This window comes from Tinamus guttatus, unplaced genomic scaffold, assembly GCF_059628265.1.
Source record: "Tinamus guttatus ecotype Peru unplaced genomic scaffold, ASM5962826v1 Tinamus_guttatus_pri_ptg000389l, whole genome shotgun sequence".
NCBI lineage: Eukaryota > Metazoa > Chordata > Aves > Tinamiformes > Tinamidae > Tinamus > Tinamus guttatus.
Window position 1 is genome coordinate 3,974,175 of NW_028288923.1, and position 26,948 is coordinate 4,001,122.

The 26,948-nt window shown below is 37.5% G+C and overlaps 1 protein-coding gene across 1 annotated transcript in view; it reads left to right on the top strand.

The window, feature by feature from the left end:
- CDYL2 (chromodomain Y like 2) overlaps nt 1-25,863 on the top strand; it is a 54,925-nt gene extending 29,062 nt beyond the window's left edge. Inside the window, exons 2-7 of the mRNA XM_088530883.1 lie at nt 1,122-1,713; nt 10,186-10,403; nt 16,669-16,841; nt 21,407-21,617; nt 22,328-22,471; nt 24,653-25,863. Of these exons, the coding sequence (XP_088387009.1) occupies nt 1,122-1,713; nt 10,186-10,403; nt 16,669-16,841; nt 21,407-21,617; nt 22,328-22,471; nt 24,653-24,811 (1,497 nt within the window). The 3' untranslated portion in view covers nt 24,812-25,863. The remainder of the gene's footprint in view (nt 1-1,121; nt 1,714-10,185; nt 10,404-16,668; nt 16,842-21,406; nt 21,618-22,327; nt 22,472-24,652) is intronic.
- Nucleotides 25,864-26,948: the final 1,085 nt, after the last annotated feature.

The following is a 26,948-nucleotide window of genomic DNA, read 5'->3' on the forward strand; positions in this document are numbered from 1 at the left end:
TATACACTCTTCCTCTATTTGAGATCCTGCCAGTGCTGAGATAGCACAAAGATTTCAGTGGTGCCATACTCTGTTTTCAACAGCAGCGTGATGCTGTTAATTCACATTCAGCTTGCAGTCCAGTATAGCCCCTTCTCCCTCTGCGCAGACCATTCCTTATCACAGGTTCATGAAATTCATTTTTTCCGCATAAGAATTTTGCTTTTGTGCTTTTGGTTTGCATTCTTTGTTTGAAATACTTGCACTCAAATTTCACTGCATTTACTGCATTCACAAAAAATAGGAATTCCTGTAAGCTATGAAATAGTGAAACCCATATGTCCTATTGAGAATAAGATTTTTTGAAGTAAAAGACTGTAACATGATTTGAAATAATTGGTCCTCTGCTCAAGGCAGCTTCAAGACATTAAATAGTATGGGGACATTTATGGGGACATAACTAATGCATGTGTGAATTCAGGCGACTGCTCAGTAACTAGCAATAGTGCAAAACCTACCTTATTTAGCTCTTTCAAACAAAAGGTAGCTGAGGAAGGTAACAGTAAAGGCCTCATTTTACACACAGATTTTCGAAGAAAGAATATTTTTATTACTGTTTTTAAGGCTCTCATTGCTTCACAGTGTGACTACTGCAGGTTCGCCGATCAGATCTGATTAGGTTTTTTATGCTTTTTTTCTAATACTATTAGAAGTGGAAATGGCCATCCTGACAAAATACCACTGGGGCTAGCACACACGTGTTATGCATTGCCAGATCTGGTCATGGGAGCTCTCTGTCAAACAGAAACATACAACTGTGCCTCCTAAGCCCTGTGTCAAGCAGTTTTATATAGAAGCCAATTAGGCTCTCATCAGCAGTCAGCATGGTCTATATAGATCCAGTGAGAGTATAATGTTGGATTGCATCCTATGAGAGTGTTAATTGGTTAAGCCAGAGTGCTAAATTCTGCCTAGCTTGGGTGGACTTTCAATGTCACAGTCATTTCATACTTTAGGCAACACATTTTAGGAGCTCTTTCTCATGACCACTAAGGCACCTTTACGTTGTCAAAGAGATTTTTGTAGCTGTAAACAACAAAACTAATTTTCTTTCTAATATTATATGTTTTTTTTTCTGTTAGGTTGAGAGAATTGTAGACAAAAGGAAGAACAAGAAGGGCAAATGGGAATATCTCATCAGATGGAAGGGCTATGGAAGCAATGAAGACACCTGGGAACCTGAACATCATCTCCTGCACTGTGAGGAATTTATTGATGAGTTCAATGGACTACATGTTACTAGAGAAAAGCGATCAAGACATGGGAAACAGGCTGGCACTCCAAAATTTTTACGGGAAAGTCGAGGGTCATCTGTTGAAAAAATATCCCACAGAACCGAATCTGGGAAGTCTAAAGGGTCAACACATAAAAGAAAGAGAATTAATCCATCTCTTCAAAAGCAGAAAAGAGGATACACAGCAAAGCCAGCATCTTCTAGTGACAGGGCCGCTAAAACTGTGACTTACCGAACTACTCCCAGTGGTTTACAGATCATCCCGCTGAAAAAGCCACAGAATGGTCTGCAGAATGGAGATGGCAGTCATGAAAAGGATGCTAGACACTTTGGGAATGGCTCACAAGAGCAAAACATGGATTTAAATGATCATGAAGGAGAACACAATTTGCCTAGTGGTTTGGAAGTTAGTAATGATTCGCCTGTTGTGAATGGAATTGGTAAGTGATTTAAACAAATGTGGTCTCTTTTTGGGGGGCGAGAGGTACAGAGTGGGGAATTAATTGCAGCAACTGTAAAAAGTGAAGCTACTTATGAAAACACCACTGTTATGCTACCCAAGTAATATGGTGAAAAGAACATTAAAAGGTTTCACATTCTTTCCCCATAAATCACACCATTTTCTCCCAGGCTTTCCTGGTTTCCTACTGAATGACATGAAGTAATGTGGGCTTTACTCCATGCAATATAGATTTCTTGTGGGGAAACAATGACAAGGCATGGAGCACGAATGACTCTTGAGGTATGTACAGTACTGGGACTTCCGTATATTACCAAGTAACAAATCACTATTCAGTTATGTGTGCAAAGACCTAGTGGTCTAGGAAGACCAGAACTATTTTAGAAACAAAATTAGTACCACTCTTGCTAAAGAATCCTATGCATGAATAGTTCCTTAAAAGTTCCAGGTCCTTGTGTCTGACAGTGACTGGAGACATGCGAGGGGACAAGATATGTAATACTGGAAGTTCTAAAAAGCCTTGCAGTGAATGACATGACTTATAGTAGAAATTTCTTTGTAACCCCAATAGTTACAGACTGGCTTCTTTCACAGTGAACTAAGGTTTATATTCTCTGTAAAATCCTATGCAGTTTAATGCAAGTAAGTAGCTTGCCAATATCTATATGAATCCAATCCATTTATTTATTTATTTGTTTTTCCTACTAATCTTATAGTCTCAATGATGTTTTGTGGCAGTAGTTTCCCAGAATTAACAACTGCATTGTTTATTTGATTAGATTTTTTTTCTGACTGTACTGTCATCAGTTAAGTTTTTTTCCTTATATGAAAGGATGTAGGGAGAGATGGCCTGGTCAATTTGTAGATAGTGCCAACCTTTTCCATTTTTCTATCACATGGAAGTCTTTCCAGATGCCTGATGGTTCTCAGTATTCTCTTGGGCTTTTGTTTTTTCAGTGGTGTTTTTTTAAAAAATAAATAAATAAAAGACAGCATGAACTGTTCTAAATGAGTTCCTACCACTTACTGATACAGTGGCGATACAGTCTTTTGAGTATTATTTTTTCTGCTGTTACATACACCACAAAGATTTTCATTGAGATTTTCATTCACAGTTGCTCTTAGTTATTTTTCCTCCCTGATTACAGTTAATTTAGAGCACAGCTATATGTATGATTCTTGTCATTATGCATTTAATCTGCTTTACTGTTACCATTTCACCTTTCTGTTATGACTCTGTGGAGAGTTTCAAAATCTTTCCTAGCTTTTACTCTACTTTTTTTTACTGTACTTATTCTCTTCAAATTTTCCTATCACACTTCTTACTTCTCTTCCCAGTTCATTAATATATATGTTAAATAAACTAATCCTTGTGCAGGTCCTTGGGGCAGACAACCACTTGACATGATGAAAAGTAGCCATTCGTTCCTATTATTTATTTTTATTAGCCACTTTCTGTAGCCCACGATAGCCTCATTTCCTTAACAGCTTCTTGTGAATTGCCCTGCCAAAAACTTTCCTAAAGCCAACATAGATCATATCGCCCAGCTTTCCTTTATCCACTATACAGCACACTTAACAAATACTACTGATTTTAAAAGCAAAACTGTCCTTGCCTAGTTTCACCAGTGACATCCTATAAACTGCTGTGATAAAAGGACTTTTCAATCCAAGCATCAAATAACTTAATAAGGACTCCAAGTTCAGCAAAATATACGTAGCCCAGATTATGTCAATGATGCTACCTTACACTTCAGATTGGGACTGCAGACTTCTATATTTTGGTTACTTTGTGCCTATATGAATCTGTTTAAAAAATTAGTTGCTTCCTTAAAAAGTATATCTAGTTGCAGAAGTATATAAAGCTTTTTTGTTCGCTTTCTTATTCTATTTTTTTTTTAAACATTTGTGTTATTCTTCAGGGAGGTTCCAGTACAAAATGCATCCTTTAAATGTATTTATTCCCATATTTTAAAAACTCCTTTTAATGAAAAACAAAAACTATAAAGAACCACAAGGTCAAATGAACCTTTCACTTGTCCCCACAGGAGCAATACCACAGGAGTGGTATCTACCAGGGGGCTGAATAACCCTGTGAGAGAGCTTTATTTCAGGACAAGGCCACTTTGCCGAAGCAGCCAGGTGCTCTGCTGTGGATAGAGGGCTTCTGGCCTAGCAGTTGATGTATTCAACTCTTCTGAAATATTTGTATATGAAGGTTTTTCATTCTTGAAATCCTTCACTACTGCTCAGTACTTTGCACCCTTCTGCCCTTGCACGATGGCCTCTCTGGAAGCAAAAACAAGAGATCTTTAAATTGCTACGTGTTTCTCCCCCGAGAAATCCATACTCAGCAGTACAGCCAAGGTCAGGAGCCCCTTCAGTCTTGCTTTGTGATACCCACACATTGATATGTGATACCCACACATCACACAGTGGAGAGAACTACAAAGAGGACAGATTAAGCTTCCAAAATAAGAGTAAACAGGAATTAGTGAGAAGGAGACAGAAAAAAAATACCAGCTTTTTTTCTAAATATCACTTTATAGGCTTGAAAGAAGTCACATTTCCTGATGCGGAGTTTTTCATCATTTGAAGAGACTACTGTCAAATCAAAGAAACTTCCATTACTGTTCACCAGCTCCAACAGTGAATTTAGTAAACTCCCTGAGTATCCACACTTGCAGGGAAGTAACGCAGAAGATCACACACTCCTTTGAAACTAGATAGAAGTCATACTAAAACTGGTCTAGAATTTTACAAACTGCAAATGAAGAAAGTTTCAGAGAAAAATGCCAATTTGTTGAATAACAGGAGGATTGTTCTAAACATCTTGGGTTTCCAAACTTTCTCCAGATCTGAGCCAAGGTCCCAAGGCCCTGTCCCTTGAGACACGGGGGTTCTGGAGTTCTGTGGCAGCCTGCTTGGCAGGGCTCCCATGTTCAGCCTGGAGGCAGCCAGCTATGCCAGAGGTTTCGGGCTGCCTGCCATGGAGTCTGGAATCCAAAAGCCTGGCATGTCCCACGAGCGCTCGCACGGCTCCCGGGCGCTACATGCGGAACACAGACCGAGCCGGGAGGACCTGGGTTTAGCTCCCAGATCTGTGTCTCTGGGGCAGCCCCATGTGTAGTCACAAAAGTCACACGGCCATTTGTGTCACTTTGGAGCTTGCTCTGTGAAGCCCAAAGGAATGTCAGCTTCATTTCAGAGCTAGGTATAGGGCTGCACAGAAAATGTATGTGTATGTATATATATATATGTATATATAAAGTTAAGCCTTTCTTGCAGAAGCAAAGCCTAGGTTTTGAAAACTCAGAAATTCCCTCCTTTTCAAAATCCAGCTTTAGGCCCAGTTCTGCTACCATGCTGGCCTACAGATAAAGGCCTCTCTAACCCATCAATCTGAAGCAGTAGTCTTGCATATTATAATAATGTTTAATCACCAGTGTATTAAACCAAGCAATCTAATTACTAACCTGTATACTGAGCAGATCCGTAGCTAATCAAAAATATCCATTTTATTTTTCTATAGCATGCCCCCTACATTGGCTGTTCTGCTGAAATAAGAAATACTTGTTTGGAAGCCATTTTTTAAAGGCTCCTAGATCTGACTTCCACCAGCCTATGCTTGGTTTTGTATACACAGCTACTTGCTAAAGTGTTTCCTAGTGGAACCAGTAAAAGTAAGCCCTTTATCCCCCCAAAGACTAGTATATACCTGCAGATGTGCATGCAAAATTGTAATGCGGCCTGGCGGGGCCTGGGGTTTTAGTAAAGTTGGGACCGACCTTTCTTAGCAAGATCTCTTCTCTGTTGTCTACACTTCCCTTCCCTAAGAGAGTGGAGCCATCACTACTGGCAGTTATTTAAGGGTCTGAAACAGGAAAATGTGGAAGATCTCTGTGTCAGAACATCCCGGGAGCTAACACGATCATTCTGCTGATGGCACGTGGTGTCTTCTGTTATCACATTGCTATTGCTCTGATGACACTGTAATTGAGAGCTATTGCTCTGTCAAGTTTCTTGACAGCATCGGAAACATCCCCTTTTAATTTTCTCTTTCCCTTTTCTGTGTTGCTCTATTTCTGTACCATCTGCTGAAGAATTTCTGCTTGTCATGTATCACTAACCACTGTCTTTCTCCATAACAAAAACCTTTGTAGTCTCATGGTACCCTTAATTTAAATATTCTCTGTGAACTTAGTCACTGCTTCCTCTTGTTTTTTTAGCTTGTTCTATTTACTCTGGAGCAATACTGGCAGTAAAATACACCCAGAAATGCTTGCTTTCTCAGTTTGGATAGAAACTCATCGCTTTTAGATATCTTACAGATGATCCCTTAGCTGTAGAAGTCAAAAATTATTAGTAAATTATCAACAGCACAGTGCTTTTAAATATGTACAGTATTAACCATTACCCACAAGAAAGACAAAATGGAGACAGCGAAGGACTGCCTGGAGGCCGAGGGAATGCCAAGTTGTTTTACCAGGGAGAATAAAGGACCATGGGGTGTTTCACCTAGAAAAATTAAAGCCATAGCTCCATGATCCCTTTCATTCAGCATAAAAGTATACTGCTCACAAAAGCAGCGGTCCAGCCAACAATATCCTCATCGTTATTCCCACCCTTCTGCACTGGTTTTGTACTCTGGAGGCTACAAGGTGAACCGGAGCAGGATCAGTTTGAAAATTAACCGGGGCTTTGCCGAGTGAGCTTCCAGCCAGAACAGTTCCTCCAGGCAGCGCCCAGGTGGCTACCTGGGCACGAGTCCTGGCTCGCAGACCCACAAAGCAGCAGGGCTGCATGGAGACTGCTGTGGAACTGCGGCAAAATTCCAAGAAAAGATACATCTGAAAATGATGTTGGCTTCCAGGAAAACTGGAAGAAGATGAGGAGATCTGAGCCCTCTAAAACGCTGAGTAATCTGACACTCATTTTGTTATTTTCTCTCTTTTTTTCTCCTACTCTTTGCTTGTCTCATCTTCTCAGACTATAAATTTTCAGGTGTTTTCTACAGTGCCAAGCCCCGTGGAGCCCCAGGCTCGACCTGGAAGCCCTAGGCATGTCACAGTACCAACAGCAGCAACAGTAACATCTTTACATTTTGCCCCGTTTGAAGGATAATGGAGTATTAGAAAGGCAACTGGAATGACGAAGGGGATTACAAGCAGAGAAAGAGTAAAGACTTCAGTTTGGAGAAAACGAGACAGAGAGGGGTGTGATCAAAGTTTACGAAATCATCAAGGCCTCATATAAAGTAAATGCAGAACTGTTGTTTACTAAATCTTTCAATAGCAAGACTAGGGGCCACTTACTGAAACGAGAACTACTTCAGATAAAAGCACAGATGAAAGAAAATTCTCTGTACAGTGGCTGCTAAACTTCTGCAACTCTTACCACAGGAGACTGTGGAGACAAGATAGTATCACCAGGCTCAGAAAGGGATTAGAGAAATGCATGAAAAGGTCCATGAGCAAATACTAAAGGAAACAACGAAGATAAATCTTCCCATATCCCCATACAAGACTTATGGATGATACTAGGGAAAAGGACCACAGAAAGTGGCCCAGCTTGTGTTTTCTCCTTAAGTAACATCCTTTATCATCCTTATCCTTTATCCTCATTCTTGGAGAAGTACTAGATGGACTACTGGTCTTGGAATATCTTAAGTTCCCTTAAGAAATATTACAATTTCCTTTAAATATCAGTTTGTTTTTAGATACCTTCACAAATTCTCTGCAGGGTTAAAACTAGGTAACAATTAAATTAAACTCCCACTAGAGGAAGGACTACTTCCCCATTTTTGACGTCTTTAATCTGCTTCACATGCATTATAGATTGATTTGTATATGCTTCTTTTTTTCCTGTATCACGGTCATTTTCCATCTGGACATAATAAGGCCCAGTCCCGTTGTGAGCCATAATCAGGCGCTAACTATCAATCTCGTGCAAAGACAATCTGGTCAGTTTACTCGAGAGCAATGTCAGTAGCTCCATCACATCCATGCAAAAGACAAACTAAATTGGCCTGGTTTCACTTGAGTGTTATCTTTAGATTTTGATGGACATTTTCTCCAGTTATTGGATTACACAAGATTACAGGGACCCATCTAGTCCTCAAAACAACACTTTACTCACTATATGCTGTCCTGTTAAACATCCTTTTTCGAAAATCACTTTTTCTCATTTACGTTTCTCACATATTTAATAAACACCCTTCCCTAGGTTACATTTCTTTCAGCTGGTGAGCAGACAGTTAAAATATTAGAATAAGATCTGCAGTCCCTTTTGTCATATATTTAACTTACGAACTAATACATTACATGAACAAATGCAACAAACAATTAAAATAAAATTATGAGACTTTTGTTTGAGCTGGATTAGCTGTGAGAATTAATCTTCTACCATTAGGTAGAAGGTATTACCAAATACCATTAGGTATTACCAAAAAGGATGTGGCTTAATCTTCAACACTAGGTAGATTACCAATACAGCTAGTCTGATACAACTCCCATTTATTTGTGCATTTGATTTTTTTAAGTTCTTCAGACTTTTTCAGGAGATTTATCTCTTCATATGGTCAAGCAATATAGAAAGAACTGAGTAAATAAGAGTGCAGTATTTAAATGTTTGCTTCAATCTACTAATGAATTTGCTATAATATGTTATTCCCAATAGTATTAAGTTTGCATTACAAACAGGTTGATTTTTGTTTATAAGAATACATATGAAAATACATGCAGTAACAAAAGCTTATAAAAAATACTTTTTCCATAAGAAAATAAATGGTAGTTTGTAAATTGAAGCATGGTAATTTCTAAACTTGCAGATAATTCTTGTCAAGAAAAGAAATTTCAAATTCTGCTGGCTTCAAATACATTTTCCAATCAATGAGCTAACACAATTTGTCATTTTCATTCTTTGGCATCACTTAAATGCCCAATTTATTGTAAGAGAGGTAATATTCTAGATCAGATCTTTTAATTTAGCTATGAAAAGAGTTTTATCAAGTGACTGAAATAGCAGTATTTTTAGCAAATGTGTTTTTGTCTGTAGATATATGTATACCCACATGTATGCACATTACATGATGAGGCCAAATGATATATCAGTTAAACACTATTAAGCATTCAGCATGTATTTTACATCACATACTGCACCTGCGACACACATGCAGGCAATTCACTTACTGTGACCAATTCCCTGGGCCACAGTCAGTTGGGAGCTAACCACAGAGTTCAGTTACCTGCATAAACACTAAGTAAATTTAAATATACATTCTATGAAACTAAGATAACTGGTTTTGGTTTACAGAGTAATCTGTAACAGTTTATCATTCAAGTCTATTCCAACAGAGCATTTTTAACTGAATGATAATCAGTTAAAATCTCAATCCATGTTCTGATATTCCTCGAAAATTTCAATCTATGTTCTAAGATTCATATCATCTCCCCTGTAAAATTTCTCAGCTACTTCATCCTTTCTTAAATATAGAAAGAATATAATGTATATTCTATAGAATAGAGAAAGAATATAGAATATATTCTTTCATATCTTTATAAACAAAAAAAACAGATTATTTCAAAAACAGAAACATTCAGAACATTATTTCAATGAACAGGGTTAATTTAATCCCCGTTCCTGAACACGTTATGCTTTACTCCTAATGGCTAAAGTGTGAAACATCTGTAATTAGAAAAAAAAGTATTGCAAGCAAAAATTGTAAAGATATTATCAAAATTCTAGTCCAGCTCATTACAAAAAAATTGTAAAGATGAGCAAAGGAAGAGCTTACTGTTCATGCAAAGTATAAGTCAGAATAAACAGCTTCTTAAATTTGACTTATTGTTGCTTTTGTTTTTAAGGAGGAACCATATCTTTGGTCACTGTTCTTTTTTTCCTACTGCTGAGTATTCTCCGAAATGGCATCAAATATTAATACTTCTTATGCACAAAGTCCAATATTAATACTGTATCTGTTAGTCACAAGTCAGCAACAATTGTTGTTGTAAAATGTAATGAGCAGAAGTTTAGAACCAGAGCTGCTGCTAAGGCTAAGCTGAAGCTTGTCAAGTTTTTCTAAAGCTGATTTAGAATTTTCCACCAAATTTGAGGATGACCTTAAATACTTACGAAAGACCATGATACAGCTGCCTTCACCTCCAACGCAGAACTCCATCACACTAAGAGTCACAGTCCTACATGCTGCAAGTCACTTCATGTAGTGGTTGTCTGATCAGAGAACAAAAGATGCATGTTGGAATATAGAATAACGAGAGCTCTATAGAATAACGAGAGTGGCTAGAGACTGCGTTTGACTAGCCAGGACTATTCTTGATAATTCATCACACAGAGGCTATAGTAAATACTGAGATATATCTAACCTAATAATACAACTCCTTTTCTTTGAAGGTACAGACATAGTAATGCTTTGATTATTTCCATCTGACAGGTTCTTCTCTGGCCAATGGAAGCTTGAACCTACACAGCACTGTGAAAAGGAAACTAGATGGGGAGAAAGATTATGTCTTCGATAAGAGACTACGATACAGTGTACGTCAAAATGAAAGTAACTGCCGGTTCAGGGACATTGTAGTGCGAAAAGAAGATGGTTTCACACACATTTTATTATCCAGTCAGACTTCAGATAACAATGCACTGACTCCAGAGGTAAGCATGTACCATAAAAGCCAAAGAAAACCAGCCTGATATGTGGGGATGTTGTAAGCACTGCACTTAAACAGCGTTTTGTGCACCTAATTATTAACTTACTTAAAAAAGAAAGTATGGCGTTCAGATATACCTGACTTTTCCACGCTTGCAGTCTTGTCAAAAAGAATGCAATGAAATTCATTTTTCATATACATCTTTGAAACAGAAAACTAAGCATAAAGAAAGGAATGACAACATTATTTCCAGCACGGAGCTGTAAGAAGCACTTGTTCACATGATTAAGTTATTGCTAGTTACCATCCTTAGTAAAAAATCTGGTCTCTTTCATGATATTATTTTAATGTTTAAAGGTGCTCCGGTAGTTGCATATAGATGTATAATTCAGGCTGTGGCCTGAGATAATGATTTTAAAAACGCATTCTGATACCCAACTGCTTATTTTCTAAAATGACTCTTATTTATGCAGTCTTATTAAGGGCTCCTTTCTTAGCTGAGTTGCTTAAGAATGTAGAACATATAAATGATACTAACGAGTTCCCTTGTTCCAGGCATTGTACACTTAGGGTCAGACTTGCAGCTATACTTGTACTATCAAGTACACATGAGTCACAGAAAGGGCTTGGAAGTGCCGGCTTGGAAGTGCCTCCTTCCCTGTGATCCCTGCTGAGTGGACAGCAAGGTCCTGGTGTATCTTTTCTATGTCAGAACAAGAGAGATGGAAATGTCTGCATCAGGACACAGACAATAGGCCTGAGTCCTGCTCCATGCACCCACACACACTGCTACACGTAATGATGCCAAACAGTTGAAACTGTTGGTACATACACATATCATTCTAGGCTTTAAACTATTTAATATTTTAAAATTTTATCTTAGTAATTAACATTGAACACCAAACACCTGTTTTTAATACTAGATCCTTAATAAGTATTAGGTTAGATAAAATAGATCATTTCATCCTTGTATTACTAGAGAGATTACTTATATATTAAAGAAGCTACCACTGACAGATGCCAAATGAAATTTAAATGAAGATCTCAAGGGCCTGAAAATTATGAAATCAAGGACTTAAACCATGTTAGGGCTGAAGAGGCATATCTTTGTGTTGCTGTCCCTGCTACTGCACATCAGCAGTGTTCAAATGCACCAACTAGTGAATTAATTCAAGCTCTTCAAACTGCTTCATTCCATTTTTTTTGAAAATTCTCAGTATGCCAGCAGCCAATCACCATGCAAGAATAAAACACAAACATGCAATATTCCTCATCTTGCATCACCAGCACTGATTATTTCTAGAGCTTTGCTGAAGATCATGCAAAAACTATGAAAGGTATTTTAGGAAGCTACATTACTAAGACCTGGATGGTCAGGAATTAAGCAAGGTAATGAGTTCTCTACGTTTAGACTGTCTGTTTAAAATTCATCCAGGCTGAGAGCAATTGAAAGCTGTTACCCTCTGGATGCTGCTCATTGGCAAATGTGAAACTACTACTTTGGCCTCAATCCAGGCTGCAGCCCATGAGCGTGTGCACTATGAAATCCAGCACCTCCAGGATCAACACCCTTGTTAGCAACTTCAGTAAAAACTCAAGGGACTAAAAGGAGGAATATGTTGAATGCCTTTTTTTTTTCTCATAACCATAGATGAGAAAAACTGTCAGAGTAATTCAGGAAAGTTTTAAGTTTTTTCAGGTTTGACACCTTTTACCATCACCGAATACACAACCACAAAACTCCTACAAGGTTTAAGAAAATACATTTCATTCTGTCAAAAGAATCACTAATTTCAAGCTTGAATAGAAATTCAGTAAATTACATTTGCCAGATAGAAAATTATGAACTTACAGCAGCTCTACTTGGCATGGTTAAAATATTATTGCTCTGGTTATTCTAGGCCAGAGATGTTAGGAAAGAAAACAAGTTCTGCACTGCCCACAATCATTATAAAATTGATCTTATACCAAAACACACTCACCACTAAACACCTCTGCTTCCCTTTGTGTTTTATCCTAAGCCTCAGACAAAATTTAATAGTTTCAATCAGTGCTGTCTGCTATTTGTGGCCGTTCGCTTAAAATAACTAACAACTTAAGAGCTACAGCACAGTATTCTGTGCATATGTCTAAACTGAGAAAAACAAGTTTTTGCCGCATAAGATAAATTTATCATTTACATGATACTCAACTTATTTTCAGGAAGCTTACTGATACCAAAAAAAAAGCTTAGAAAAGTCTGCCTGTGCCTTCATCCTCCGTTGTTGGTAACCACATCACACCTGTAGGTTTGTGCAGGGGATTTCAGCATAAGATGTGCCCATGCACCTTTCTGCAGCATTTGCACTGACTGAAGTTGGCTTAGTGCCATAATATGGCATTTTTTCAACAAAATATTTAGGTCGCTAGATTTTTTTTTACATTTTACAAGACTTCACTGTTTTTACTTTACACTGTTAATATAGCTAAGAATTAATATTCCATTGAATTAAAAGTACATAAAAAACATACAGATAATGTTTTCAATAAGGACTGATATAACCACTTCACATGCAGAAGCACCAGGCTTCAAATTTCCAGCTGTGAGAATTACAGGCTCTCCAAGATGTATTTTGGAGCACTGGTGTTGCCTTCACTTTTCATTGCTTTCAACTTCTCCTGACTTATCAGATAACATGGCGGTACAAGTTTACTGCTATGTGTATTTTTGCTGTTGTACAAAGACAGATTGTTTCTTTGGCTAATACATATACCTGAAGAGAGCTATACAGGTTCTTGCATCTTTTATTTATCAAACATTTTTATATAGAAAAGAACTCAGAATCTGTTTGCATGAAGAGTCAATAAGCAATAAAAAGAGTATTTATGTAAAAAGGTAAGACTTGTGGAAGAGGTTCTAGGAACAACTGAACGGTTCTATATTTTCCTTTTACTCTAATATTTACAGAATATTTTCCTGCAAGAGTATCAACAATGAATCTTTAGAGGTTCAGGGAAGTTAATCTTTTAAACCAATATTTCTATTTATATGGACAAGAGACTACTGACTCTTCTATAATTAAGGTGATAAATTCCCAACTTCCTGATTTCCCCAGAACGTAAGCAATATTTAAACCAAACAGCACCAAAAGCCTTTTGAAACCTCCTACCTCCTGTGAAAGGCATTAAACTGAGCTCTCAGTTTAACCACGTTTATATTTATTTTGGAGTATAAGGTGTCCCATTAAGAAACTATCCACCTTCTTGTCTTAAAAGGATTATAAAATGAGCAACTTTTGAAAGAGCCATAATTTTATTATACATTTGGTTTCAGTAAAATAGTAAGTGAAGCATTAGAGATAGTTTAAGTTTATAATTCGATAGATTTTTATAAGCTGAAAATTTCCTGAGAAACTTTAGTCAAATACAAATAAAAATATAATCCCCCAAAATGAAAATTGACTGAATTTGACTGACCATAAGAAAAGCTTATTAAAAGAAAAGACATGGAACTGGAGAATAAAACTATGGAGCCCTAAAAATAGCAATATTAGATCTGTCTCACTAGAGAAAATAAAATTTAACTTATCAAATAAGATAATTATATCAAAAATGAGGGAAGGTTCAAGCACCGTGAAGGAGAGAAAAAGGAATATGTAGTCCTGCAAAGGAACATAACTAAAAATACACACCATATCTTTTTTCTTCTTTTAAGTGAACTCACTACTGCATTAAATGGAAATCTGCACTTGAAAACAGCAAATTCAGAATCAAAATTACATTTAGAGTATTGCAGTCTAATACACAGTGCTGGAGATAAACAGACAAATCTTCAGTAGCTTTTCTATAATTTTATAAACATCAGGAGGAAAACACCCATACACAAATGGTCAGGGAAGCCCATGAGGCTAAGTGAAGAGTGGAGAGCAGCGTTAGCTGTAACCTAGAGAAGAGCCATGGTGGCCACATGAATTTTGGGCTGCACAGGTGAAGGAACCGTCCCATAGAACAAGGGAATGGGAACTAACTTGGCTGGCACTGGTTTCTGATGCTATATTCCTTCACTAGAAACCAGTGGAATAGTGTAAATAAATTTTCATACTTACTTAAAAAATGCTATCCAGATTACTGGATAGCCTTCCCATTCCAGCGAGATCTGAGAAATTAATTTTTAATAATTCACCTTTAATACCACCCTCTCCTAAACCCCCCAAAAAAGATGATGGTGGAATACTGTTTTTTTCCATGTAGTATAACTTCTGCTGAAAAGCCACATATGTACATGCAGGTAGTTTTAGATTACTTTAGACATCCAAAATAATAAAGGGGATGATGAAAACATGCCAGGTTTGCAATGGATTATCTATCTGAAGGACAACAGAGACAACATCAAAGAGATGGTATGTATGCAAACATCACAAGAGGAAGAGAAGAAAAGCTCTCTGCATGTAATATATCATGGCACAATCTATAAATCAAAATTTCTTATTTTATGTAAAAAGGACTATTCTTTAATATTATTTATACACTTTCCCTTAGAAAGAGTAGACTTTGAGGAAAGTAAATTAAGAGAGCAATGTTTTATTCAAATGGAATTAAATCAAAAATTGTATTTTTTACTTTTAATGTCTACTATATTCTACAGTGTCTTTGTTAACTTTAAAAAGAGATTTTATTTCTCCTCCCTTTATAAAATATGCCGTTTTACCCATGTTTTTACCACATGAGGCCTGAGAGAATAAACAATACTTGTAATATTACTGATGACAGTTTTGTACCTGCACAAGAACTTCAAATACAGTTCCAAATTCTCCTGCTTTTAATTGCTTCCCTTCCACCCACTGTTACATACCCGGTATTACAGGCGCTGCGGAGGGCGCACGTAAAGAGAAGCTTCTATAAATTCACCAGCTGACTTCTCATGTCCAGGTCTTAGCAGCCAATGGAAGGCAGATATTCCTGTGCAATCATATATGGAAAGCAGGCAGTGAGCATTGCACTGCATAGTTTGAAAATACAAGTCCAAGCTTGTTCTCACAAGCCACAGAATATATAATAAAAGCCTACCTATTTTAAAGGATATAAACAAAACTGCTGTTCTCTGCTCAGGGAGAATTCTGATGTAAAACATTTCAGAGATGTAAAGGAATTTGGGAAACAGGAAGAAGTGAACAGAAATAATTGCAAGCTACAAATCTTGTTTCTTTCTTATGTGCAAACTGTATTTGATCCACCAGCCACATGTTGCTGTCTTTGAAAATTTGCCCTAACAGCAAAGCTTTCAATGCAAAGGAGGAAAAAAATGACTCAGCTGGCCCCTGCATATAAAAATGACATGGCCACATGTGTATGTGTGTATGAGTATTCACATTAAATAAAATCATGACTCTACTAAAATGAAAAGCAAATCATTGAAGATAACAGGAGAAGCAAAACTGAAATCATTAAGTCAGCAGGGCTAAGCAGGGTAAGCCAGGCTTACCTACTAGACTGAATTGAGACCAAACAAGCAATTACCTCTCAGAAGCTTGTGAAATAATATTTCCTTTTAAAAATCATTAGGGTAACAGTTCCACTCAAGTGGAACTTACATTTCTTACAATACCAGCAGCTCAATTGTCTATGGATCTTGATTAGTTTTGATTTGTAGTGAAATTGTTTGATTTGATTGTAAATCACAGAATAAAAAGGTCTTTCTAGTGGCTTTTTGGTCTAACTTTTGTAGACTTTGACCATATCACTGACCACAATGATATGAATAATGTATTTGTCATATTGATGTATATGAAGTCCTGTTATCCTTACCTTGCTTTGGTTCATGCCATTTGAAACCAAAGTAGCTGAAGAACTGAAAACGGGGTTTATAGATTTTGCTTACAACATATGGAGATTAATAGGCTATTGTCGTGCTAACCATGTTACTAAGGATACAGTGACGTGCACTGAGTATTTTTTAAACAAAAAGTGATATTTGAAACTATAAATTACAATCAAATAGTTTCAGTCAGGTAGATAGAATTTCCCACAGAATAAGCAAAGAACAGCCAAGTTATAAACACTTTTTGAATTAGCAAATATCAATAAAGCACTTCCAAATATAAAACATTTTGTAAGCTCTCAGTGTTATCATTCTAAGTATATTAAAATTATATAACTATATATAATTTATGTAAGTATTAATTAACAGTGCCCAAAATTTAAGTCACTCCAAATCAATAAGGCTTGTAAAATTAGGGAAATGATATTGCAACGGCATGCATGTCGAATTGTTTACTTTTCTTTATCCACAGATCATGAAGGAAGTTCGGAGAGCATTGTGCAATGCATCAGCTGATGACAGTAAACTCTTACTTCTCAGCGCAGTGGGAAGTGTATTCTGTAGTGGCCTAGATTACTCATATTTAATTGGCAGGTTATCCAATGACAGAAGAAAGGAAAGCACTAGGATTGCAGAAGCTATAAGGTGACCCAAGCTTACCTATGATCTCTAAATTATGAAATGCAGTGTGTGATTATAAAGATATTTATCAGGTCCAAAAATGTTGTATATTTAAATGTTTATTGCATTCTAATATAATCCTAAAATTTATTTAGTGGAAGAACCTTGGACCTTTCCTTATTAGAAAAAAAAAAGCACATTTATTCCAGTGCTGCTATTCACAGCAATTTATTTTATTCCACTTATATGTATTTAATATTTCAAATTATTCCTCCAAAATTGAATACAACTTTGTTGTTTTTCTTTTTCAAATTAGCTATGGTTTCATGTTCTAAAGTGGTTCCTGAAAGGCAGATATTTTATTTGTTTTAATGTTCATCATTTTAATGAATTTCAGCACAATTGGGAATCCATGTCTTAGTCATATTCTGTTGAAATAGTTGTCTTCCCTGTATTTCAGAACCTTATTAAAAGGGTCTCCAATATTTTTCTTAAATTTAAATTACTTAATATACATGTAAATTTAGTTTTATTTCATAATTAAAATGTGACTTTCCTTACATATATCAGGTTATCTTAATAGAAATTCAGAGTTTATGACATTTAGACTTTAATATGTCTACCAGTCAATCTGCACAATACATCACCAAATATTTCCATTACCCACATGATATGCATATTGGGCAGATGTTCCAAAAATAAATCAGCATTACTCCACTAAAGTCAATCTGCACCAGCTGAGGGTTTGGTCCATGTTTTTTACTTCCTACATATAAATATGCTTCTTCTAGAGTTTTCAAATTCTATGCAGCACATTCCAACAGTTCTATGAAGGAATGCTAATGAATTCGTTTTATAACAGATCCATAGTTTGGACATATTAGTATAACGTAAAAACAATTGTTGTTATGTATTTCACTTCCCGAGCTAAGACATTCAGAATAGTGACCTTCAGCCTGTTAACTATCAGTTGTCTTGGTTACAACTACTGCAGCTCACTTTGGATTCTCGGTTCAATACTTCTGAAATTCTCAGAGAAGTAAAAACTATTTTAAAAGAATGAAAATGTACTACTTACTTAATATAAAAAATCACTACCTGTTTTTAAAAGTCCAGCTATGCTTGAATATCATTTAGTCATATTAACAAAGAAGAGAAAGGAAAACCACTTTGAGAGACAGATTCTAGATTAATTTACTTAATATGAGAGATCTTTAAAAATGTGGAACCAAAAAGAATGAGAAGAAAGAAAATTACTACTCTTGTCTGAGAGCACACTCCCACTGTATGGAAAGACACATACAATATTACTTATTTAAATATTGTGTAGATAGGTATTGCTATATAGGTATATATTTATATATGCACATTATATACTTAAGATATACTTATCAATTCAACATTTAAATGAGTCTAAGCTAGATGGTGATATCTTTAGGCAGTTTTTCCATCCCTGGACTCATGGAATACTCTTGAAGTACTCGCACAATGTAATTCTGCTTGTTAAGAATGTCGAATTCAGGCCCACTGAAAGTAGACTTCTATTGTACTTCTGGAAACAGTACACTGTTTTTTTCCATTTAACTCTCTCAGTGCTTTCTGTGAACAAAGGACTTGACCCATGGAAAATATACTGTAATAAGCATAGGAAAAACATTCCTTTCACTTATTCAGTGGTTAGGATGTCCTAGTACACAGCAACCCTTCTCTGCTTTCACTCTTCTACATCCAGTTAGACTGATGTATCAACATGAAATAAGAATCTTCATTACAGTGTGTTTTCACTTTCTAAACTATGGATCCCATATTCTGATCACAAGATAAAACTGAAGTTTAAACTCCTGTCAGATCTCATATCACATCAATCAAAAGTTTAATCACTTGGCCCCTGACCTCCTCTACTGACTCTAGACATTGCAACTGCCCTTGAAGCTTATCTCCAGGCAGGGAACACAGCTCTTCAGCTCAAGCTGTGATCATCTAGAAACACGTCTGGCATGGCCTCCTGGAGCAGGAAACAGGTATAGAGACTGCACTGCAACCACACGTATGTGGCCTACAGAGCCATGTGCTCAGAAGTGACTCCCTGGAGGGCATCCCCGGCATCCCGGTCATCCGTGTGACATCATCAGTGAGACATCGTTACATGACCTGATACATGGAGTTCTTGATGTGGTCAGAAGAAAAATAAGAAGGAGCATTTCCTTGATTTGTTTACAGCCTTTGATGTGTTCATGGGCCGTAACCTTCAACAAGACCGTTATGACCAAGAAGCAATTTCTGAACATCCCAAAGTGCATCCAGTGGTCAACTTTCCAGATCTCCTCTAGTGAAAACAGAAGCATTCTGCACATAACACTTTCTCTGATTTTTGAGCTTCACATTCTCCTGTGCTGCTATTAGAACTTTCAGTGAACTTACAATTTAGAGACATGCAAACACATCATGTTCTGAGGACAGAGAGCGCTCACTGACAGAAACAATGTGCCAAGCAGGATAAGTAGAGCACTGGACAGTGCAGCTTCTGTATGTGCACTGCACCAAATGTAGGTGTTTGTTCCCTCTTCCAGTCCATTCTACAGGTGACACATTCCATACCCATCCATTGTGCCATATGCTTTATGTTCTCCATCCTTACCCGATGACCAAGGACAAGAGTGTCTGCTCAGCGTTCTGTTCCACTCCCTCCCCATCCTCCCCAGCTCCATGGGGGGATCACATGGAGATTTTCTTTATCCTTTCTTCTTCATTGATTCATCCTTCCTCCTCATCATGCAAACATTCCCTCTCTATGTACCTCATTGCTTTTCCGTATTATTTCCACGTCTTTTTACCAGCTCATGTGTCCACACAGCCCTCAGGTCCACTGCCACGATTCATCTTACTGTTTGTTCTTTTTGCCTCTCATTCTTCACATACCTGTTTCCCACCCTTAGTGCTACTTGCAAAACTTACTTGCTTAACCACTTTTGTTCCCACAATTCAGGAATGGATCAGGTGCAGTGATCCACAATCCTTACATCATCATAAATAACCAGAGAAATGATGAGACAAGGGAATAGCATTGCTTCCGCAATCAAAACAAAAAAAGAACAACTCTTCTGAATCCTCCCCTCCTCTACAAGAAATTGTGTTAGAGCACATGATATTTTTTTCACTCTCTTTGTCATGTCTTAGATCTTATGCTGTATTGCTCATTGTGTAAACAGAGCTGCCTGAACACACATTATTTTCTCATTACCAAAAATCAACTCCTTACTAAATAGCCAGAAAAACAGAACTCAATCATTTAGCGTTTAGTTCTGGGTTACCTCAGACTCTTCTTTTTCATTTGAAATACAGACAATTTCCTTGCACTTCAGTCTAGTAAAATACTTATCTTCAGTTTACTTTCAGTTTTTTTGCCAAGTCAGGATCTAACCGGCAAGATTAATGTTCTGTCTTCCAATGTGAAAGTTTAGGTCTTTTTGACCTCAGTGGGAGATCTGCAACACATCCAAGGACGTATTTAACAAAATACAGTCATGTTCTTTCATGTAGTCTGTCAGCAATGATGCACACTGGATCTAACAAATCCACAAGGCAGTTACAAAATCACCTGCTTTGTTTTGAATTTGATTAATATATGTCTTTTTATCTAATGTAATTGAGAATCTTGTTTGCCTTCATATACCTGCTGTGCACTGAGCGCCTGGAGCCCATAATTTGCCCACAATCACACTCATGCTTTTTTTTCCTAATTGATATGTAGACTTTTCCATTCAACAGATGTCTTCCCACAGTTCTTAAGTGGAGGTGACTTGTTTGGAGGATCTCTTAATAGCACAGAATTTAACATGTTCCGGTTGACTCATCCAGATGAATCCAATCGTATTCTTTCCCCCATTATTTCCCATTGCTTCACATTTACTGTTGTAGGCAGGCATGGACATCTACTTTGTTATGCTTTAGATTGGGCATTTGCAATAATGACCAAACAGATCACGCTCACAAATCTCTCGTTCTTTAAACTATTTTCCCTCTCTTTGACTCTCCCTTTGCAGGTCTTGTTCTTTCAGCTGCTACAGAGCATTCATTACTTCCCAATACATTAATGGGATGTACAGAAATCTTTGACACAGGATCTTAAGAGAGCTTTTTGAAAATGTAAATGTGCAGAAAACACCTATCAGTTTCCTTTTTCTTTCATGCTAAAACATGTTCACCATGTTAGCCAGATCAGGCTGTCAGAATCACTAGTTCTGGAACAAACTGAGAAATGCTATGTATATAAACTCAACAGTTACTGGTCAAGAAATAAACTAACCCTAACCAAGCCATTCTGCAGACACTACACTAGTCAGTACATTTTGGTTACTCTATTAATACACAGTACACAAAACTAATACCCCAGATGCCCTGAAAAATTAAGTAACTAACATGAGAGAAATTATCCATGTGTGAAGTAGTGAAATCCCGACCTCATAAAACTGGGCCATGACATTTATTGCCTTCATCTGAGGTTCTATTCTGTTTTCAGATTAAGTATATTAGGCTTGGAATTTATCTAAGTTTTATTTCTGTATTCAAGATTTTTTTTTTTATTTTAGGGATTTTGTAAAAGCTTTTATTCAGTTTAAGAAGCCAATTGTGGTTGCTATCAACGGCCCTGCTCTCGGGCTAGGAGCTTCTATTCTACCACTATGTGATATCGTTTGGGCAAGTGAGAAGGCATGGTTTCAGACACCATATGCAACAATCCGACTCACTCCAGCTGGCTGCTCATCATATACATTCCCACAAATACTGGGTGTTGCACTGGTAAGGTTTTCCTTCTAAAATTCCTGAAGAATCTGTGTTAATTTCACGCTCTTGTTTTCTCTGTCTTTAAGAAGCAAACCTGAAAATGTGTTTCTCTCAATTGTCAGGGGTGGAAATTAAAATCTATGGAAAGTTCATTAATTCCTGTTTATTTCTTATCATAAAATGACCTCAGAATTCAGTATTTTCCACATGCAGAATACAAGAAAGATTTAACACTAGTTGAAGGAGTGATTACTGCCAAAATCACGGTAGAAAAGAGAAGAAATGGATTGACAGAATAATGCTACAAAGTCCTTACCTGTATTCTGTTAAGACTGTGCGGTCACAGAGTTAAACACTGTTCTTTGCTTCTTTTCTATAGAAAGTCCAGATAATTCTGGCAGTGTTGCTTAGCTTCTACCCTTGAAACAAAGTAGAATTTGACCCACAAAGTATTTCATACCATGTTCTGTATCACTGTATCATTGACAGTTACTCTTGTAAAATCAGCAATATAGATTCATCATCCATGCCAGCACATTTCTTTTTTAAATGAAGCCCATGCTGTGCTCTGGCCACCTGCACAATCCTTAAATAGCTACCAAAACTCCTTTTCAAGTATTCTGCAGCATGGAAAGATACAGGAGAACATTTGTAAATTTAATCTTGAAAATAGCAGGCAAGCACAGGAAAAGTTTTAAGAGCTCAAGTAATTTTTGCTTTTGTAGGCAAATGAAATGTTGTTCTGTGGGAGAAAGCTGACAGCACAGGAAGCCTGCAGCAGAGGACTCGTGTCACAAGTATTTTGGCCAACAACATTCAGCCAAGAGGTGATGCTACGAGTGAAGGAAATGGCATCCTGCAGTGCAGTGGTAAGGAATCACACCGCTTTGTGACTAAATTACACTTTGCAAAGGCAAGGTTGCTGCAAAGGCTTATCACATCAGAAAGGTGGGTCCTCAGTTCTCGATACCTGTGGAAGAAGGGTTAGCATGAGCAAACCTGGAGAGGGGTCAGGGAGCTCAGAGATTCCTTTTCTCAGGAAGAGGAAGGGTTGTTTTATTTCCCCAACTCCACATTTATTTAGTACTAGTGCATTTGCTATAGGCTTTGAAAAAGGCATAGCTGTATAGTGTTTCTTTGTAATCTGTAGAACAGTACTGGGACATCTCTGCAGGATATTGAGCCTTCATGTTGCCCTGGCCCACTATGTCTCAGCTGACTCTGCCTTCTTGTCTGCACCTGCATAGTTCCTGATGCTGCAAAACGTTCTGCACAGAGCACCAGAAGGGTATAATAATGCACCTAAGCTCTGCTGTGAAGAAGAGGTGAGGTCCAGTCATAGATGGATCTGAACAGCATGTGGATACAGTGTACTGTAACTTTTCTTTTGTGTATGTTACAGTTTATTGAAAATCCTTTCCTAGCTTTAATTTCTAAGGCCCCTTTGCTTCAGGCAGATAGACTCCTATTCCAGGCTCATCCTTGCTTCAAAGAAATGCATTGAAGAAACTAATACTGGCTGCAATGAAACTGTACTGACAAACGTACAAATTGCTACAGGTTATTGTTATGCTTCGTGTATCTGAAACTATCTTAGCATCCCTCAGTTTCATTTAAAAGATATGTTGTAAAAGACAAGGTAGAGGCACAGGAGATTTTTAATTAAGTACATTGAAGATTATATCTCACAATAGACATTCAGAATGAAATTCACTGGAAAGGTAGCATAAGCTTATTTGATCATGCTGATATAACATGCATTATATGAACTGGGAAAACCTTTGGGCCTTCCCCTTTCCTTCCTTCACTATTATTGAATGGCAATGAAATTTTCTCCTGTAACCTGTTAGAAAGAAGACTGGTGCTAACTTGTGGACAAAGATGAGAGTTAAAATTGATTTATGCTCTGAGATCCTAAATGCAAATCAGGCTGAAGTCACAAAAACAGTGAATATGAGCTGTGCATACATTCACAACAGAATAATGCACAGGCCCAGCTACTTACAATAAGCATCACTTAGTAAAGAGAAATACAGTTTTGGAATAGTGCAGTGCTATAACCTTTAACAGACAGGAACTGGACTTTAAATGTAGGTGCTGGCAAAGCTGAGTGGCAAGTATGCATCCTCCATGCCATAAAGAGGATGCTCATTTACATTAAATCTTCCGTTCCCAAAATTCAATACTGTATAAATTATTAATGATTTTGTTTGAATAGCTGCGTTTCTTGCAAGGTATGTATCTGTGTTATATATTTCAAAAAGAATTTTAAAGGAGACAATCTCATTCTGCTTAAAAGTAGTCCGAGAGAAACAAGAGCTGAACTGTGCACACAACCATGGACATGCTGTTCATACCTAACTAACAACAATTATTAGGAGATTATTAAGACTTGAGGTTGTTCTTTTCAATGTAAAAACTTCAAGTGATTTGTTATGACCTCTTTTGTAATGCGGAGAAAATGTAGTTCCAGAATAGTCAGCTTCTTTCACTTAATACCCTTCTGTTATAAAATGCAACTTCACTTTTGAAAACATTTAAACAAGTAAATTTGAAGAAGTCTTTGTGGTAAAGGCACATTCCTATTCATTTCTGTTCTGACAATTAAATAATGCATGAGGAAAAATGGTTAAAGATGGACTTCCACACTGAAGTGTCAAAACTCTATAACCTAAAAGACCTATAACCTTGCAGAAAGCAGGTAGCTGATGTATCAAACCTCACGAATCTTCATTTCAAGGCAACATGTTCAACAAGAGGGAATTTATCTTCTTCTAGGACCTCATGGCAGAGCTTTAATAAAATAAGGTACTCCTGAATCCCTCTCTCCTTTTGAAAATGTTGGCATTAATGCATAAACCACAAAAGTCCTGAATTCTTAAAGACACTATGAGCAATTGTAACTGCAGCTGAAAACCAAACCTCATTTCTCAGCCCAAAGGAGCTGGTTAGATTGTAAAAGTCAGTAGTATAAAAATGTTGTTCAGACCATTATCCATAATAATTTGATTAGATTCGAAATAAAATACTAAGCAGTATTTTGGCTTTAGGTATTGGAAGAGTCTAAATGCCTTGTGCGAAGCTTCCTGAAATCTGGACTGGAAGATGTGAATGAGAAAGAGTGCCAGATGTTAAAGCAGCTGTGGAGTTCTTCCAAAGGACTGGATTCATTATTCAGCTACTTGCAAGACAAAATTTATGAAGTCTGATGTCATTCTCTAACTTAAGAGAAAATGCTCCGACTGTAAACAGAGCCCATGATTACCTGTGTTTGAAAAGCAGAGGCAATGCATCCTTGAGGAATTTGTGGCAGTGTATCTTAATACATATGGTTGTGTCCATTTCCGTGTGAGTTACACAGCTGCTTCTAGCTGGTTTGATTTTGTGTAACAGAGATGTAGGCAGGCTTGCTCAGTGCACATAATCTCTGCAGAGGGCTGCGTCTTTCACCTGCTCATGAAGATAAACGTTCACATTCCACGTGCTGAGAAGCACCACCGAGGCCCAAACAGGCACCGTCTGTAACGACTGATTTTTGTCTGTCCTTCTTAACTTATTCTTGCTGTTGCAACACACTTGGGCTGACCCAGAGGGCTCGATCTGAAAAGTGGGCCATTGTAACATTTTGTAGACCCAACCACCACACTTATGAAATATTTTAATATTTTTTTCTAGGTTCTACCAGTGTAATGGAAAAATCTGATAATTTATATGTATAATATGTAAAGTTAGTTTTACAAAAGTACTAGAATTTTTCTTCATTGAATTTATTTAACTTATTTATTTTGTGTTCATATTCAGCTGTTGGGTGATCAAAGATCTTATTTTCATACTTCCCTTGACTGAATTAATGGTATCACATAAGAATGCAAACATTTTTAGCAGCGAGCTGTGTAGAATATAAAGACTATGTAGAAAACACACAGTATGCTGTGGGCACTAACAGAAACAGCCATGTGTATGCGAGAAAATTGTACAAAGATGTATTTGCCAGGGTTAAGGATAAGAAAAGGGGATTCTGAAACAGCGAGGCCCCCTAAGCCTCTCTTCACTTCCTGCCTTCTTGAGGAGCACTGAAGGGCTTGCCAACAAGATGCTTTCTTTAAGTTTACTCTATTCCTGTTAGCCGGACGTCAGTAACAGGGTGAGCGGTGCCGTTATGTGGCTTCTTACTGTTCTTCACGTTTAAAGATCCTCTTTTGGTCTGAAGTCTAAAAATGAATCTTTCTGAGCCTTAGTCTAGTTGCCTGCTTGCTCAGGTGAGCTCATTTCTGCTCTGGGGGCTTTGGATGGGCCCAGTTCACACAAGTGCTCGGTCCTGGTCAAAGCGGCGGCAGAGGTTTCCGTTTGCTTCTCCCAGCTCTCCACATGTGGTCATACCACCCTCTGCTTGCAAGATCTTACAGCTCTCCACAACTGCAGTCCACGGTAAGTGATAAAAATCCAATCTGATACTTTTGAATGGGATCCGAGGATTTGGCAGTGACACTGACCGCCTTCTGAACATTGGATGTCTCTCGTGTCTTTCTTGTAAGGCAGTTAATATGGAGACAGCACAAACCCATTCGGTGACTTCAGCTGCCATGTTAGTATGCCTGAATCCAAAGCTCTCGAAGCAGAAGCTGTGCACGTTTGTTTAGTTTGAAATTCGTGCATTTGCTCTCAGCAACTAAGTGACTAGGTTATGGGTTGGACCACTGCAAAGGAGGTTGGTTGGCTTCTCCCTCGCAGTCTTTCCATGACAGTCTCCACAAATCTGGGCGAAGTTAGCAAACAGGCGATTACAGTAGCCTTCGACACATCTATGTATTATTTCTTTTTTTCACAAATATATAAAAGCACTATTTCTGTGGCCTGACTGTACCACTGTTTTTAAAGAAATCATTACTCCAAAGGCAGTTTTCATGGAAGTTCTTCATAAAAAATATGAAATCTGGCTTCAAATTAGCCAGCTTAAACATCTTCAAAGAGCACTATCAAAACAAGTGGCTTATTTTTAAATGTCTAAAACAAAGAGGAGCTTTTTTGTGTCTCTTTGCAGTGAAACCACCTGTTTTATACCAAAAGTTGCTTATTTCCACAACCTTTCAGCAATGCCACGGACCTTGCTACTCTGTCTGTGGGCACTTGTGAGTCATCAGTAGGGCAGACCCCTTAAAAGCAGAGGGATTACTCAAGGGAAAAATATCCACTGGCCTCCGTGATTGCACAATCAGGCCTCTGGGATATGACTTCAGAAAAAAGTAATAGAAAGTACCATGGTTCCTCAATTTCCTTTTTCTTTCTTTATTCCCGTCCAGAGAGCCATAACTCCTAGTCATGTGTTAAATGTGTTAATAAAATATT